The sequence below is a fragment of the Mauremys mutica genome, chromosome 2, assembly GCF_020497125.1.
Source record: "Mauremys mutica isolate MM-2020 ecotype Southern chromosome 2, ASM2049712v1, whole genome shotgun sequence".
NCBI lineage: Eukaryota > Metazoa > Chordata > Testudines > Geoemydidae > Mauremys > Mauremys mutica.
In genome coordinates this window covers 229,294,377-229,309,127 of record NC_059073.1, presented here as the reverse complement: position 1 = coordinate 229,309,127, position 14,751 = coordinate 229,294,377, and the positions used below count along the sequence as shown (strand labels likewise).

Below are 14,751 nucleotides of genomic sequence, written 5' to 3'. Positions count from 1 at the left end.
TTATTAAAACTAAAAAAGTTAGTTAAAAATCTACGTATTTAATCACCTACAAATGTACATATTAAAAACCTTTCATTTCCATACAAATTGCTGAAAGTGGATAAATTACACTACGGCTTCAGTCACTAGAAATTAATTTACAATTTAAGTTTATGCATTATAGCAGAATCCAGACTATAAATAAAAGGTTGTTGATTTTTTCTGGGGGAATGCAGAAACTAGAAAAAGCATTCCTACAGGCTAGTAAGAAGTCCATACCTCACCACTGGAACAGTATTCTTCAGGGCTTTAGTATGGGGATGTTAACACTGTAAATGTACTTTAGTGTACATTTTACCATTACCAGATCGTGTACACACATGAAAATAACAAATAATCAGAGCTTTGGTGGGAGGAAAGAGGGCTAAGAAACAAGATCTGGAAAATAATCCATACCTCAACATGTCCACTGAAGGCTGCATGATGTAATGCTGTTCTACCTGCTCGATCTGACACATTTACATTACTTAGAAGAGGCACCAAAGCTTCAGCACATTTAACAGCTTTATTTGCAGCTGCTATATGTAGGGGTGTCTGCCAGTTTTTGTCACGGGCATTGACATCTGCTGAATGCTTTAACAACACCTGAACAGCATCCTGAAAATATGTGCAATAAAATAAATTACATTACCAAAGAACTAAAAGAATATACTTAGCAACTCCATGTAAAGTACAACAGAATCTCACTAATTCACACTTTGATAAACTGCATTCACATGTATTTTCAGGTTAAAAGTTTATTCTCAAGCCCAGCAAGATTCTGTGATGGTTATAGATCCCTCAAACACAGCTAAGGCACTTACAATTGGCATTTGACACTGGTGGAATTCCCCATCACAAGATCAATAATGCTCAAGACTCCCTCTATTAGTATGCATTAGTGAGGCACTATTGTACTTAAAATATATTACTACCAATTGTTAGACACCTTTTTTCGAAGAATAAAAATAGCTGCAAATGGTATATTATAGATATGGAGAGTTTAATAACGATACTTTTTACATATGTGCCTGTTTATAATACTATCATATTATAAACACACATCTGCAAAAGAAATAAAATTTTTAATGGTGCCGAAGTGACAATCCTGCTTTAGAGTTCTATACCACAGTTATTTTGTAAGTAAGAAGTTTCATTCCCCTTTATAAAATCAAGTTTAAACTGCAAACTTTTATACCATTCCTTTTACATTCCTACAGAAAGTAAAACCAAAAACAATCCTGTTAATAACATATGCACACAATTGCACACAAAGGAAAACAGCTTGTCAATACAAATATTAAGATATAGATGCAATACTTCATTTTTTCATTAAGTCCACAAAGTTTTCCACAAATCATTAATTGTTCTGATTGTTCCTTTAGGCAAATGCAAAAAGAGTGCAAAAATAAGAATATTACCACTCTGAACTTAAAACATTATACTAAGGCTAAATATTGCAGGTGTCTCAAATTACAGAGCAATGTTATGCATACACGTCTGTACTGCAATACCTAGACATCGCTGTGAATCATGGGTGGAGCGGAAATAGGAACACTACATTCCATGTATTTATTCCATTAGAAGAACCTGTCAAAAGTTATCCTAAATGATATATTTAATTTCCTCTCCTCTTAACAAACAAAACGTGTAAGAGCAACCTAGAAAATACCTGAGCCTCACTTTATAATTGTACATTGAATGAATAGTGAAATGGATATGGACCCAAAATGTATTTAACGGTTTACTAGGAAAAAGCTGATGATATATCAAGTCTTTGCCTCCTTTGAGACTAATATCAGTGAAACCACTACAAGAATCAGGAAATAAATACTAGAAGAGCTCTTGTACTGGTTGGGCACAAACTGTCAAAGGAAACACTAATTTTACTGTAAAAAAAATTACTCTGGTCTTAGTGTACAGTTAGTATGTGTATGTGCAGTGATGTATTTTCAAATTAAATGAATCTGCTTAACTTTTTTTTGACAAAACACACCAGCACACAAAAGGAGCGCAAATGCAGATTCTGAAGACTAAGTCTAAGCTGAAATATGTTCAGGAAAAAGAAGTTTGAAAACAAAATCACCAAATATATTCAAGATATTTAGAGTGACCAGATGTTCTTATTTAATTGGTCTGCCCTCATTTGGGAGGACAGTCCTGCTGGATTATACCAAAACCAGGATTTAATCACAGAGCTTCCTTAGCTACCGTACACAAGAGCTTGAACAACTACACTCCGCCCCAGAAACCAGTCAGTAACCAACTCAAGAGGGAGCATCCCTGTGCTGCTCCCAGCTGCAGGGTGTGCTAGTATGTGTTCCCATCCATCTATTTATAAGATCTTCCATCATCCTAATATTTAAGTGCCTCCCAAATATGTAAAAGTAGAAAAACACTAACAAGCTCCCTTTCTTCCATTCCAACCTCTAGGATAAATAAATTTGATTAGTGTATAAGATTTGTTTCCTTGCATGTTGTGAGTATGTAGAAACCCTAGGGAAAACGAAGAATAAATAAATTTTGTATTTAAAAGTAATTAGTTCTGTGGTCACTTATCTCTTGCAGGAGTAAATTCCATAGTTTAGATCCAGTCACTGTGTCTCCCACACACCCTCCCAGAGTTGGCTGACAGATTCATTGTTCTGACACAATGTTGTTGTTATAGGACCGGGGTCGGCAACCTTTCAGAAGTGGTGTGCCAAGTCTTCATTTATTCACTCTAATTTAAGGTTTCACGTGCCAGGAATACATTCTAATGTTTTTAGAAGATCTCTTTCTGTAAGTCTATAATATATAACTAAACTATTGTCGTATGTAAAGTAAATAAGCTTTTAAAAATATTTAAGAAGCTTCAATTAAATTGAAATGCAGAGCCGCCCGGACAGGTGGCCAGGACCCAGGCAGCGCGAGTGCCACTGAAAATCAGCTCGCATGCCGCCTTTGGCATGCATGCCAGAGGTTGCCTACCCCTGTTATAAGAGCTCATGGTCACAGAGGGAGAGTGCTTTCTCAGGTAGCTAAGAGAAGCCCATGGAAGGCTTTTAATATCAGGACAGAGGACTTAAGTTGGACTATATTCAATGGGGAGGCACTACAAAGAAATGAGCGCCAGGTGACCTGAGTTGCTATAGAAACAGACTGCTTTACAGTGTATCAGCTGAAGCTTTTTGCATATCTAAGGCACGCAGGGGTTGGGTCAAAATGAAGTCCTGCTGGAGTCCAGTTCCTTGTGGGGAGAAAGGAGGGTGGGAGGTAGTTGTAGAAGTTAAAAAGTTCCTATGGGGCAGACCTCTGGGTTGGTCCATTGTGAGGGAGAGAAGTGGTACCCTTTGAAGGCTGGGGAAGGATAGGTCCCAATCTCCAGATTTATATATAGTTTTGCCATAATAAAACTAGTTCACTGCAAGTTCTTATATGCTAAGGTTATGTTAATGCTATGCTAATGTGATTTACAGTTTTCATTTTATTATACCTCACAGTCCTAGAAGCAAGGCAAGACTTATATAAATGAAAAATTAATATTCTTATTTTAGGAGTGATAACTGAGCAGAGGAAATTTTTAAAAAGTAAAATGTTCCATAGAGCCAAAAAATCATTAGCCAAATTGTGACAGATCCTAGTGAGGGTATTCACAGATGAGGAGGAAAGGAAGGAGAAAGCATGCAAAGAGCATCCCATCCCCCACACAAGGGGCAGAAACAACTATAGTCCCAATGCTCAGGAGAGTGCAGGGACTGCTGCTTCAGTAAGGCTCCCTCAGGGGAGGATACTGCATTACCCTAAAGGATAGTGTAGCCCCAGGGTTGGCAACTTTTCAGAAGCGGTGTGCCAAGTCTTCATTTATTCACTCTAATTTAAGGTTTCGCATGCTGGTAATACATTTTAACATTTTTAGAAGGTCTCTTTCTATAAGTCTATTATATAACTAAACTATATAACTAAACTATATATAACATATATATATAAGTTATATTATATAACTAAACTATTGTATATAAAGTAAACAAGGTTTTCAAAATGTTTAAGAAGCGTCATTTAAAATTAAATTAAAATGCTGATCTTACGCCGCCAGCCTGCTCAGCTCGCTGCCAGCCTGGAGTTCTGTTCACCTAGGCCGGCAGCGGGCTGAGCAGGGCCTGCGGCCGGGACCCCACACCATGGGGGGGGGGGGGGGTTAGGGATCAGAGGTCAGGGCAGAGGGCTGGGGTGGGGGCAGTTCAGGGATCAGAGCAGAGGGCTGGGGGGTGTGGGGCAGAAGGCTGGGTGTGTGTGGGGGTCAAGGGTCAGGGCAGAGGGCTGGGTGTGGAGGGGGGGTTCAGGGCAGAGGGCTGGGGCTGTGGGGATGCAGGGCAGAGGGCTGGGGGTATGGGGGCTGCAGGGCAGAAGGCTGAGTGTGTGTGTGGGGGTCAGGGCAGAGGGCTGGGGTGCTCTGCCCATAGGGGTGCTCCCAGCCCCCTGCCCTGAGTGGCTCGTGGCAGAGGGCTGGAAGGGATATGCCCTGTTCCACCCCCTTCCCCAAGGCCTCATCCCTACCTCTCTCTGTCTCCTCTATGGAGCTGTGTGCATGCTGCCACTTTTCCCCCTCCTCCTCGCTAGGGCCATCAGCTGATTGGCACAGGGATGGAGAGGGGGCGGGGCAGGAAAGCACCACGCTGGGGGAAGAAGCGGGGTGGGGGGGAAGCTTGGCTGACATAGAACCAAGCTTCTGCCTCCTGTCCCCGCAGGGGAGAGCGGTGGGGCTGAGAGGGGCTGGGGGCCGGGACCACACCAGGCAGTTGTGTGCCATTCAAAATCGGCTTGCGTGCCATAGGTTGCCGACCCCTGGTGTAGCCTATGCACCAAGCCATTCATAGAAGAATTGTGCCCAAGTTCCTTATGGGACAACAGCTCCACATTAGTACTTATTTAGGCTAGTGGCTAAATGCTACTATTTGGCCCAAAAGCAAAATCTAAAATGGATGGGTTTAGATCCAAAGTCTGATGCCTGAGACTCTGCAAAACCAAAACCATCTCATTTCATTCTGTCTCTCTCTCTAATAAAAATAAAGCAATAATAGTACTGATATGACTCAGGTACAGAACTCTGCGTAGGCAGGTTCTGTGAAATTCTCCCGCATGACTCTAGCAACAATGCAGCTCAATCCTAACCTTCAGCATTTTTACTGAGCTAATTTTATAACACTTCATAGAATTAAAATTCCAGTTAATGCCAGTTTGAAACTCAGAGAGAATACAATATCTGAACAATGATATAAATGTACCTCTTAATTTTTCTTCCTACGATATTTCTATATTTAGCAACATATTGATACATGCTTCAAAAACCTTGATTTTCTATGACAAAACAAAATGCCAGATATAATTTTCTTAGCAGCTTGCTCTGCTCTATTCTGTACGTTTGAATGTTTCATATGAAACAAACCTACAAGCCCAAACTAAATACTTTGTGTGTTAAAACGCTTACAGCTACTAGTATGATTTTTTCAATGTTTTCAATACAGAAACTATAAAAATGCTTGCCTATTAAAAATGAAAAAAAAAACCTACAAAATTGTGCCGTATAGGTGAAAACAAACCCTATTTTTTTCTAGAGTATTTTTCCCTTATACTGAACCACTTAAGTTATCTCACCCCAAAGGAATCATGGACTTTATGTTCTGAATTCAGAAATATTCCGAATTCAGAAATATTCCCTGTCCTGGGAATGGCATTCATGATTTATTATTTCCATGTACAAGGATTTCTGGTTTCCTTTTGTATTAAAATAATAAAAACAAATTACCTGTACTTATTCTAGATTCTTTTAATGAAAACTTTTAAGAGCATATTATTTTTGCAATTTTTGTTTCTGTATTCTACAATTGGAATTATAAAGTTATCCACCCACCCCCCCCGTTTTTTTTGTTAAATTAAAAAAATCTGTTGCAAACGTCTTGGGCTCTAAGCATTTTCAGTAGTTTCACTTTATAAGAAAACTGAATAAGAAATAGTAAGTAGTCTGAGATGCTGTATTTTATTTTACATGGAACTGTTCTAAAAAAAAATGTTTATTTCATACCTCACTACATGATGCAACAGCTCTGTGTAAGGGAGTCAACCACTTGCTGTCTTTGGCATTAACTCTAGCTCCTGTAACAAAAAATAAATAAAATTAATTGACAGTGTATTCACACAAAAGCTAAGTGTTCCAATAGACAAATTACTGTACAAAGTTACTACAACATTATAAGCTAGGCTAGTTAATGCAGGAGGATGCTAAGAAAAAAATACTTTTTTCCATGGGCTTTCAGTTATAGGATTCTCCCTTTGACACACAGATGAAATTCTGTAATTGTTTTTTCACTAATAGTGAAGTGTTTTTAATCAGTTATCTAAACTAGTGAAATCTATTTTCCCAATGGTACTTCAAAGGGCTGCTGTGGAAGGAAAAAGAGAAGCACTGGGTATCCCTGTCTTCATGCAACACAAAGCCAAGCACCCACAACAAACAAAACTTAATAGTATTCTGAGAGCAGATTAGGGAAAAAAGATTCATGATCCCCCTTCCCTCATACCCCTTTGTGGTTGGGCAGATTTGTCTGCTTCCCTGCTGTCGACAGATGGGGCAGTGCTCAGTGTCCCCCTTGGGAACTGGAGTGCATGAGGGAGAGAAGAGCAATATTTGATCCTTTCCACTAGGCCCACGCAGTTGGCTTCTGGACACCCTGAAGCTGCTTACTTCTGCCCTACAACTACTGGAAAGCGTGCTTCTCTTCAGCAGTTGGATTGCAATGATCCTGCCTCCTCAGCCAGAGAGAATATTCCCTCCTATTTGCTAAGCAATTCCTAGAAATCCCTAAAGGTTTGTTTGGTTTTTTAGGCCCATTTTGGGCTTGACCCTTGGTTTTTAAAAAGTAAAACAAAATGATAGTCAAAAACTACTAGAGTCAATTGGGAAATTATTTCATTGAAACTCTTGCTGGGGGAAGGAATGAAGAGTTTGCTTTTGTCAAAGGGCCTTCACTTGTAAAATGAATTTTTAATGAAAATTTCCATTTAACTCAACCACCATTTTTTGTCAAAAAGTGTTTTGACAATTTTTTTGACCAGCTTTGGAATCCAAGTGTTAATGATAAATCTCTATATACTAAGATGAGCAAACACCTCTTAAATCATCAAGAAAAGCAAGCTATTTATTGAGAAATGGATGTTTGGGGAAAGGATAATTGGGACACAATCTAATATAACAACGTTTGGCCAACTCAGTAGAAAATTACACCTTGTTAATATGTAATATGTAATATCTCTTCTTTCAGCAATTTAAAGACCAACACTGCTTTCTGATAAACCGGCATGTAAGTCATGTGCCTCATTAAAATAAATCAGCTACATTGTGCATCATATTCTTTTAGTGCACATGAATTTTAAATTTGCATCATAATTAGACAGTTGGCTTAAACAAACCACTTTCACAGAGCAGCCTAGAAGTCAATCACTTATTAAAACAACCAACATTTCTTAATTGTAAACTTTTCTATTTATAACTGCAATAATTTTCTTAAAACCCCCTCCACTACTCATTAACAACTATGGAAGCTACTGAAAAATAGAAGTCACACTATTTTCTGCATGGGCTTATAAACAGTCTCTGTGGTCAGTTTCCTCCTTTAAGTGAACATGAACTCCTTTGAGTAATATATTTCCTGAATATATTTTTTAACAATGTGTTTTCCTGTTTCCTGATATAGCAATATTTCTAATTGCAAAATTGTTCTGTGCAATATGCTGTACTGCAAAAACAATATTTATACAACTGGAAGACAGTTCAGTAAAGACCAGCTAACCTAACTAATAAACTGTACTTCTGTTATCACAGAGAATCAGCAAACTAGACTACTTTAATACTAAATACTTGGTGCTCAGCACTAAACACAACTAATCCTAGAAAATAATTCATTTGTCATTCATTCATCACGTGCATCAAAGAATGCACAAGCATGAAAGGTCTGTAGTGGGGTAAAATGTTACCCTGTAAGGGATTTTTAATTTGTTTTATAATGGCTTCCTTCAAACAGTGATGTGTGTCTGAAAAGAGAGGGGTGATATGTTGTGGGGAGGGTGGAGGAGGTGAGAGACACAGCTATGCAATAGTCCAACCAACACTGAAGAAAACCACCCATAGTCAAATCTCCTATTCCTGAGCAAATGCAGAGAAGCTAGCAGCAAGCCAGCTACAAACTCATCTAACTGATGGCGACATTCTAGATCCAGCACAACCTAGATTCAGGCCAAGACACAGAACTGGCATTGATGAATGATCCCCTCCTATCAATGGAGAGAGGACAGACATTCACTATTAACCATGAGATACGGCTGTCTTGCCTGAGAAGTGTGGCAGGAATCCTGAATAATGTGCTAAAATGGTTTGAGTCCTTCCCTGGAGGTATGCACCCAAAAAGAGCAGAAATGGAAAACTGCACTTTCACTGCTAGAACCTCACTTGTGGAGTTCTACAAGGGTCAATTCTCTCTCCGGTCCTCTCATGCAATCACTAGGTGAACCTGTCAGTGAACTTGTCACTGGACATGGACTCCAGTGCCAGCAATATGCAGATAACACAGCTCTATCGATCCTTCATATTGCACCACCACACCACTAAAATCCAGATGGTACAGTGTTTGGATGAGATCAGCTCATGGATGACAAACTGCTGGCTGAAGCTCAGCAAAACAGAGATGATGCTGGTGGTCAGAGGAAAGTATTTTGAAGAGTTTGCAGCCACAGTGTAGTCTCCTTTGAGTGAAGGTTCACATTCACAATTGGTCAACTCAGTCCATAGTCTAGGAGTACTCCTTGATGCCTCACTGATGCTGAGCAGTCACATTGCAACGCCATCAAGTAATGCCTTCTACCATCTCTGATTGGCTGGGAGACTTCATCCCATCCTGTCGGATAATGACCTGACCTCAATTATTCATACCTTTGCCACCTCTCAGCTGGACTACAGTGAAGAGATATAACAGAGCACGAAACCTTTAGCATTTAGGAAACTCCAACTAGTAGCTTACCTCCTCAACAACATGGGCTACCATGAGCATATCAAAACCTGTCCTCTGTGCTCTATACTCATTTGCCATAGAATTTTGAATCAAGTTCAAGGTCTCGTTCCTTAACTTCGAAGTGCTCCCATGGCCTGGGCCCTGGATACCTAAAAGATTGTCTAAAACTGCAGGACAAAACCCATGGTCAACAACTTCGCTCCTCTGTCACATTGGAACTCTCAACATTTAGAGTACAGCTTGACCATACGTGAGACAGAACCTTCTCTGGGGTAGTCCAAAACTGCAGTGAACTCCCCCCAGAATCAAGGACTATCACAAACCTCACCACTTTCTGCTCCAAGAGCAAGGCTAATTTCTTTGACCATGCCTTCTCTAATATAAAACACAGAGCAACAGATATTTAAGAAATGAAAAACCCTACCAAAACAAGGCAGTCCATTGAACAAGTTTCTCCAACTGGGAAGAGGAGGGGAAAAATTTCTAACACATCTAAAGAATCAGCAAGTAAATCTTACTTTTGTCTATCAACATGAAATCACCCAAACACCATCAATCCAGACTAACAGTCTCCATACTATTATATCCACAGAGCTAAAATCAAATACATCTGAGGACTCCAAATGTTGCTGGAATGGTCTTACAATAGCCTTCCCAGTAATTGTCTCCCAAAAAAAGGAAGATTTGAGACTGAGCAATAATTAGGACCATAAATTGTCTGTGTCCTACCAGGCATAAGCATACCTGTCATGCTTCCAGTTGCCCTCCAACCCCTGCCCGGGCCACCCATTGTGACTGGCAGACAATAAGATACAAGCAAGAGCCTAAAATACAGAAGAGCTACTATCCTGTTGGTAATTTCCCCCCCTCCAGCAATTCCATGTGCAGTGTGCTACTGACTCTGCAAATAGCAAAAGAAAGACAGCACAGTAAATGAACAAAGGAAAAAATTAAAAAAAAAAACCAGAAGCAAAAAAATGGAAGGAAAAATGAAAGAAGGAAAAATACAGACTGAAGAGAGAAGGAAAGGGATTTTAGCCCTGTCTGCACTAAGAACATGACCCTTTTCCATCAACAGTCAAAGTAACTGGTCCACCAAACTGGAGTTGAAAAACTCTTTGCCCTTTAGTGTAAGGACAATGAAAAAAATTTAGTTACCATTGACTGGATCCTTGGATCTCAGCTTGATGCACGAGAAAGGCCAGAACTCCTCTAGCTTTCAAAGAGTTCAAGTGCTTTGGAGACATGGGCTGTCCAATCTTATTCTCAGACCAAACACCATGGTGTCTCAGGCCATTGCCATTCCTTTCTGTCCATGCTTAGCTATAAAGCGCTGTCAGTTGGAAACACAGTTATTTAGTCATGCAGTTTCAGCCTTCAATGAAGCTACAGACTTCTGCTTCAGTTTGAAAACTGAACACTTTCTATCATTTCTACATCCTTTGACTGATTTCTCCTCATTCTCTTGGCTTCCTTGGGGTTCTGGAGTGGTTCCTCATACAATTAGTTTTCTTTGAAGATTTTAGCCACATAGCTGAAATTGTCCAAGTTGTTGGTGCCGCTATGGCCTCAGTCATGGAGGCTGATTTCAGTGCATTGTGGGTCATTAGCCTCATAAAGCTGATATTCCTTTAGCGCTTGGTGCATTGACAGCTTCAATACCCTGTTGACAGATTCACTGTCTTGGCATTTGTTCTTCTACAGTCTCTGTATTTATTATCATTAATCATTGTGGCAGCACCTACAGGCCTTATTCAGGGCCGAGGACCTCATTATGCTAGGCATTGTAAACACATGAAGAGATGATCCATGCCCCCAAAAGCTTAAAATCTAAGTATAAGACAGGAGACAATCAGCAGCTACTAAAGATGAGAGAACACACAGAGACAATTATAAATGTAATAAGTAATGAGTACAGCACACAACTGCCTAGCTTATCTTGGAGTGCTGAATTCCTCATCTAACTCAATAACTTGATGCATTCTTAGTACCTTAGTACCAGTAATCTATGTTCTTTTCTCTTGTCTTCATTTTAGAGCTGGCTGAGTCAACACTCAGATGAAAAGTCTTTAGTGGGTGTATTGGAATCTTTTGTCTTTGGAAGCATTACACAAAGCTCTCTGAAGACTGGAGCACCTCAGCTCTCCTTAGGCCTCTAACTATATTTCTGCATGCTGAAACCATTTTTGCCTGGAGTACTTCAGTTATTTGCCTTAAAGCACGTGCCTAATCTATCTTATAAAGTGCAGCCTTGCATCGTCTCCCCCTACCTGCCACAAATGCTAAATTTACTTACACCTATTAAATCATAGAATCGGAAGGGATCTCTCGAGAGATCATCTAGTCCAGTCCCCTGCACTCAGGGCATGACCAAGTATTATCTATACTATCCCTGACAGGTGTTTGTCCAACCTGCTCTTAAAAATCCCCAATGATGGAGATTCCACAACCTCCCTAGGCAATTTATTCCAGTGCTTAACCATTTTGACAGTTAGGAAATGTTTCCTAATGTCCCACCTAAAGCACCCTTGCTGTAATTTAAGCCCATTGCTTCTTGCCCTATCCTCAGAGGTTAAGAAGAACAATTTTTCTCTTTCCTCCTTGTAACAACCTTTTATGTACTTGAAAACTTATGTCCCCTCTCAGTGAGGGGAGGTTATTCTGTATTGGGTTATAAGACTTTCTTGTGTGAATACACTGATCTAACATGTTAGTAGATGTTTACTATAATGTTTGAATTAATTGTGAATTATACAGGAAGGCAACAAAATAGCTTTCCAGATAAGAATACCCAGTTACACACGGTCATAGGTTTATTCCCCACTTTGAACTTTAGCGTCCACAAGATGGGGACCTGCATGGACTCCTCTAAACTTAAATCCTAGTTTAGATCTGGTAAAGCTGCCACCGACTAGAAATTCCAGTGTCTAGTACACTCCCTGTTCCCCCAAACTTTCCCTGGGGAACACAGATCCCAACTTCCTTGGATCTTAACACAAAGGGAAATAATCCATTCCCCCCACCTTCTTCCCCCTCCCCTTGTCCTTGGGAGAGATACCTTGATTCAAACTTCTTGAATCAAACAAAGAGGGATTCACTTTTCCCCCTCCCCTTCCCCTGAAAATCCAAACAAGGGAAGAAATCAATCAAGTTCTAAGAAGAAAAGATTTTATTAAAGAAAGAAAAAAAAGTACACTATCTCTGTATTACCAGGATGCAAAAATACAGGTCTAACTTATAAACCTGGAGAGGCTCTCTCCCCCCCCCCACTCCTTTCTCAGAATAATCAAAGTAACAGCAAACAGAAATAAAGATATTTCTTCAGCAAACACACAATTGCAAATGTAGAAATCAATTATAAGACTAAACCGCCTTCTAATACTCACTATACTGAATAGAAGAAAATACTTCAGGAAACCTTGGAGAACTTGAAGAATATGTCTGGCCTCTCTTAAATCCAAAGAGAGAACGGCAATCCAAACAAAGGACACAGACAAAGCCTTCCCTCCACAGAGATTTGAAATTATCTTGTCCCTTGATTGGTCCTCTGGTCAGGTGTTCCTCAGGTTACTGAGCTTTTTAACCCTTTACAGGTAAAAGAGACCTTAACCCTTACTATCTGTTTATGACACACACTAGGAAGACAATGGGGGCCAGATGTTAGCTTCAAAGATCCTGTATCTTGTCTCCAACACACTGTAAAACTAGCTTAGGATTTAGAGATCAAATGAAGACTGAACAGTTAGAAGACCTCTCAGAGGTTGAAAAAGGGGCCAGGGTTTATTTGTGAGCAAGTGTAGGCAGACAGACTGGCACACAAAATGCTTTGTGGAGGAGTCGGGCCTCCCAGATCCAGGGAATGGCAAGCCTTAAAGAAGAACTAGATATGCATACAGTATGTTTTACTGTTTTTGAAATATATTTTCTCTTAAATGGTTTTAAATAAATGATACTTTGCTTTAAGGAAGCTCTTTGGTCACTAATTACCACAGTCATTTCCCCAGACGAAGTAGAAATACAGGTTCTGAGCCCAAGTCAGACCTAAGGTGTCAAGATTGAGACACGGGTGACTACCACACAGCACCCTATGTGAGAAAGAGTGTGTGAAATACGCAAGAAAAGGGGTGCTGGCTTGAAGCCTAGAGGAGTGCATCAGAGAGACCAGGAGATGTTAATAGTGAAGTTAGCCTAATAACAATGACGTATTTTTGCTATTCTGTTTCTGCCATTCAAAGGTCACGATCTAAAGTGACTAGTTTGTCTGAATAACAATACAACTTTGGTAGTTTCACAAACTCACCATTTCAGGTTTTCACAAACTTAAGGGTTAGAGTCTGTATATTCTATACCTAAAAAAGCCTGAGATCACATCAGAGGACAATGGGGATGATATATTGAGAAGAGAAAATTTAGAGGATATTTCAAACAGATATTCTACAAAAAATGTCATCCACTTGACAGCAAACCAGATTTGAGAGAAAAAAATACATTTGTAAGTGCCCTTCATGTCTGAAGTGGATGCCTAACTGTCCAAAGAAGAAACAGCTAAAGAATTCCTGTTAAGTACTGCTTAAAGCAACAGGGCACTATGAAAGACTGTTTTGATGGGGAAAAACTGCTACACTTTTTCTTTCACATGACAAAAGGAAAACTAAAAATGTAATACCAATTAGATACAGGCCAGACAGCTGTTCCTTTCAAGTAAACAATACAAAAAATGCTGTAGCTACTGTGACAAAAGAATATCAAAGTCTGTTTCTCAGAAGGGGACCTAAATATCAGACTTGTATAAGGAAAAATAGATAAGATTGCCTTTTCATATAGGCAACTGCCAGCTATCTTAAATGAAATTCTCACTGAAGCTCGTTGATAATTATACTACAGTGGAACCCATTTATGTCGACCTCGGTTAACTTGCCAACCCTATTAAGTGGACGGTTTACAAGAGGAACCGCCAAACGCCCTGTTTGCCTTATGGGTTTCTCATCTGTTATGTCGATTTGCAGAACCCTAATATCTCGAGCCCGTCCCCGACCCACCGTGTCCCCAGCCGCCCAGCCACGCTGTTCCCCCGCACGGCCGCCCGGCTCCCCAGCCCGGCGGTTCCCCGCGTACCAAGCCGCCCGCACCAGCTCCGCTTCCCCGCCTGCCCGCCCCCCCGCATACCCCGGTCCCTGCCTGTCTCCGCCTGCCCGCCCGACCCGCATACCTGGTCCCGGCTCGCCTGCCGCCCGCCCCCAAGCCCGGCTCCGCCTCGCCTCCCGCCCTGGTCCCTGCCTGTCCCCTACCAGCCGCCCAGCCACGCGGTTCCCCGGCCGCCCGGCTCCCCAGCCCGGCGGTTCCCCGCGTACCCGCACCGCCCCAGCTCCGCTTCCGCTTCCCCGCCTGCCCGCCCCCCGCATACCCGGTCCCTGCCTGTCTCCGCCTGCCCGCCCGGACCCGCACCGCATACCTGGTCCCCGGCTCGCCTGCCGCCCGCCCCGCCCCGGCTCCGCCTCGCCTCCCCGCCGGTCCCTGCCTGTCCCCTACCAGCCGCCCAGCCACGCGGTTCCCCGGCCGCCCGGCTCCCCAGCCCGGCGGTTACCCCCCGTACCCCCCCCCCCCCAGCTCCGCTTCCCCCCCCTCCCCGCCTGCCCGCCCCCAGCATACCCGTCCCTGCCTGTCCCCGCCGCCACGCCCCGCCCGGCCCGCA

The 14,751-nt window shown here is 41.6% G+C and overlaps 1 protein-coding gene across 3 annotated transcripts in view; it reads right to left on the bottom strand.

Moving 5' to 3' along the window:
• Positions 1-14,751, bottom strand: part of ANKRD28 (ankyrin repeat domain 28) — a 198,263-nt gene that overhangs the window by 64,519 nt on the left and 118,993 nt on the right. For all 3 annotated transcript variants that reach the window (XM_045005108.1, XM_045005106.1, XM_045005107.1), the window contains exons 4-5: positions 6,080-6,150; positions 436-636 (exon numbers count right to left, since the gene is read on the bottom strand). In XM_045005108.1, coding sequence (XP_044861043.1) covers positions 436-636; positions 6,080-6,150 — 272 coding nt within the window. The remainder of the gene's footprint in view (positions 1-435; positions 637-6,079; positions 6,151-14,751) is intronic.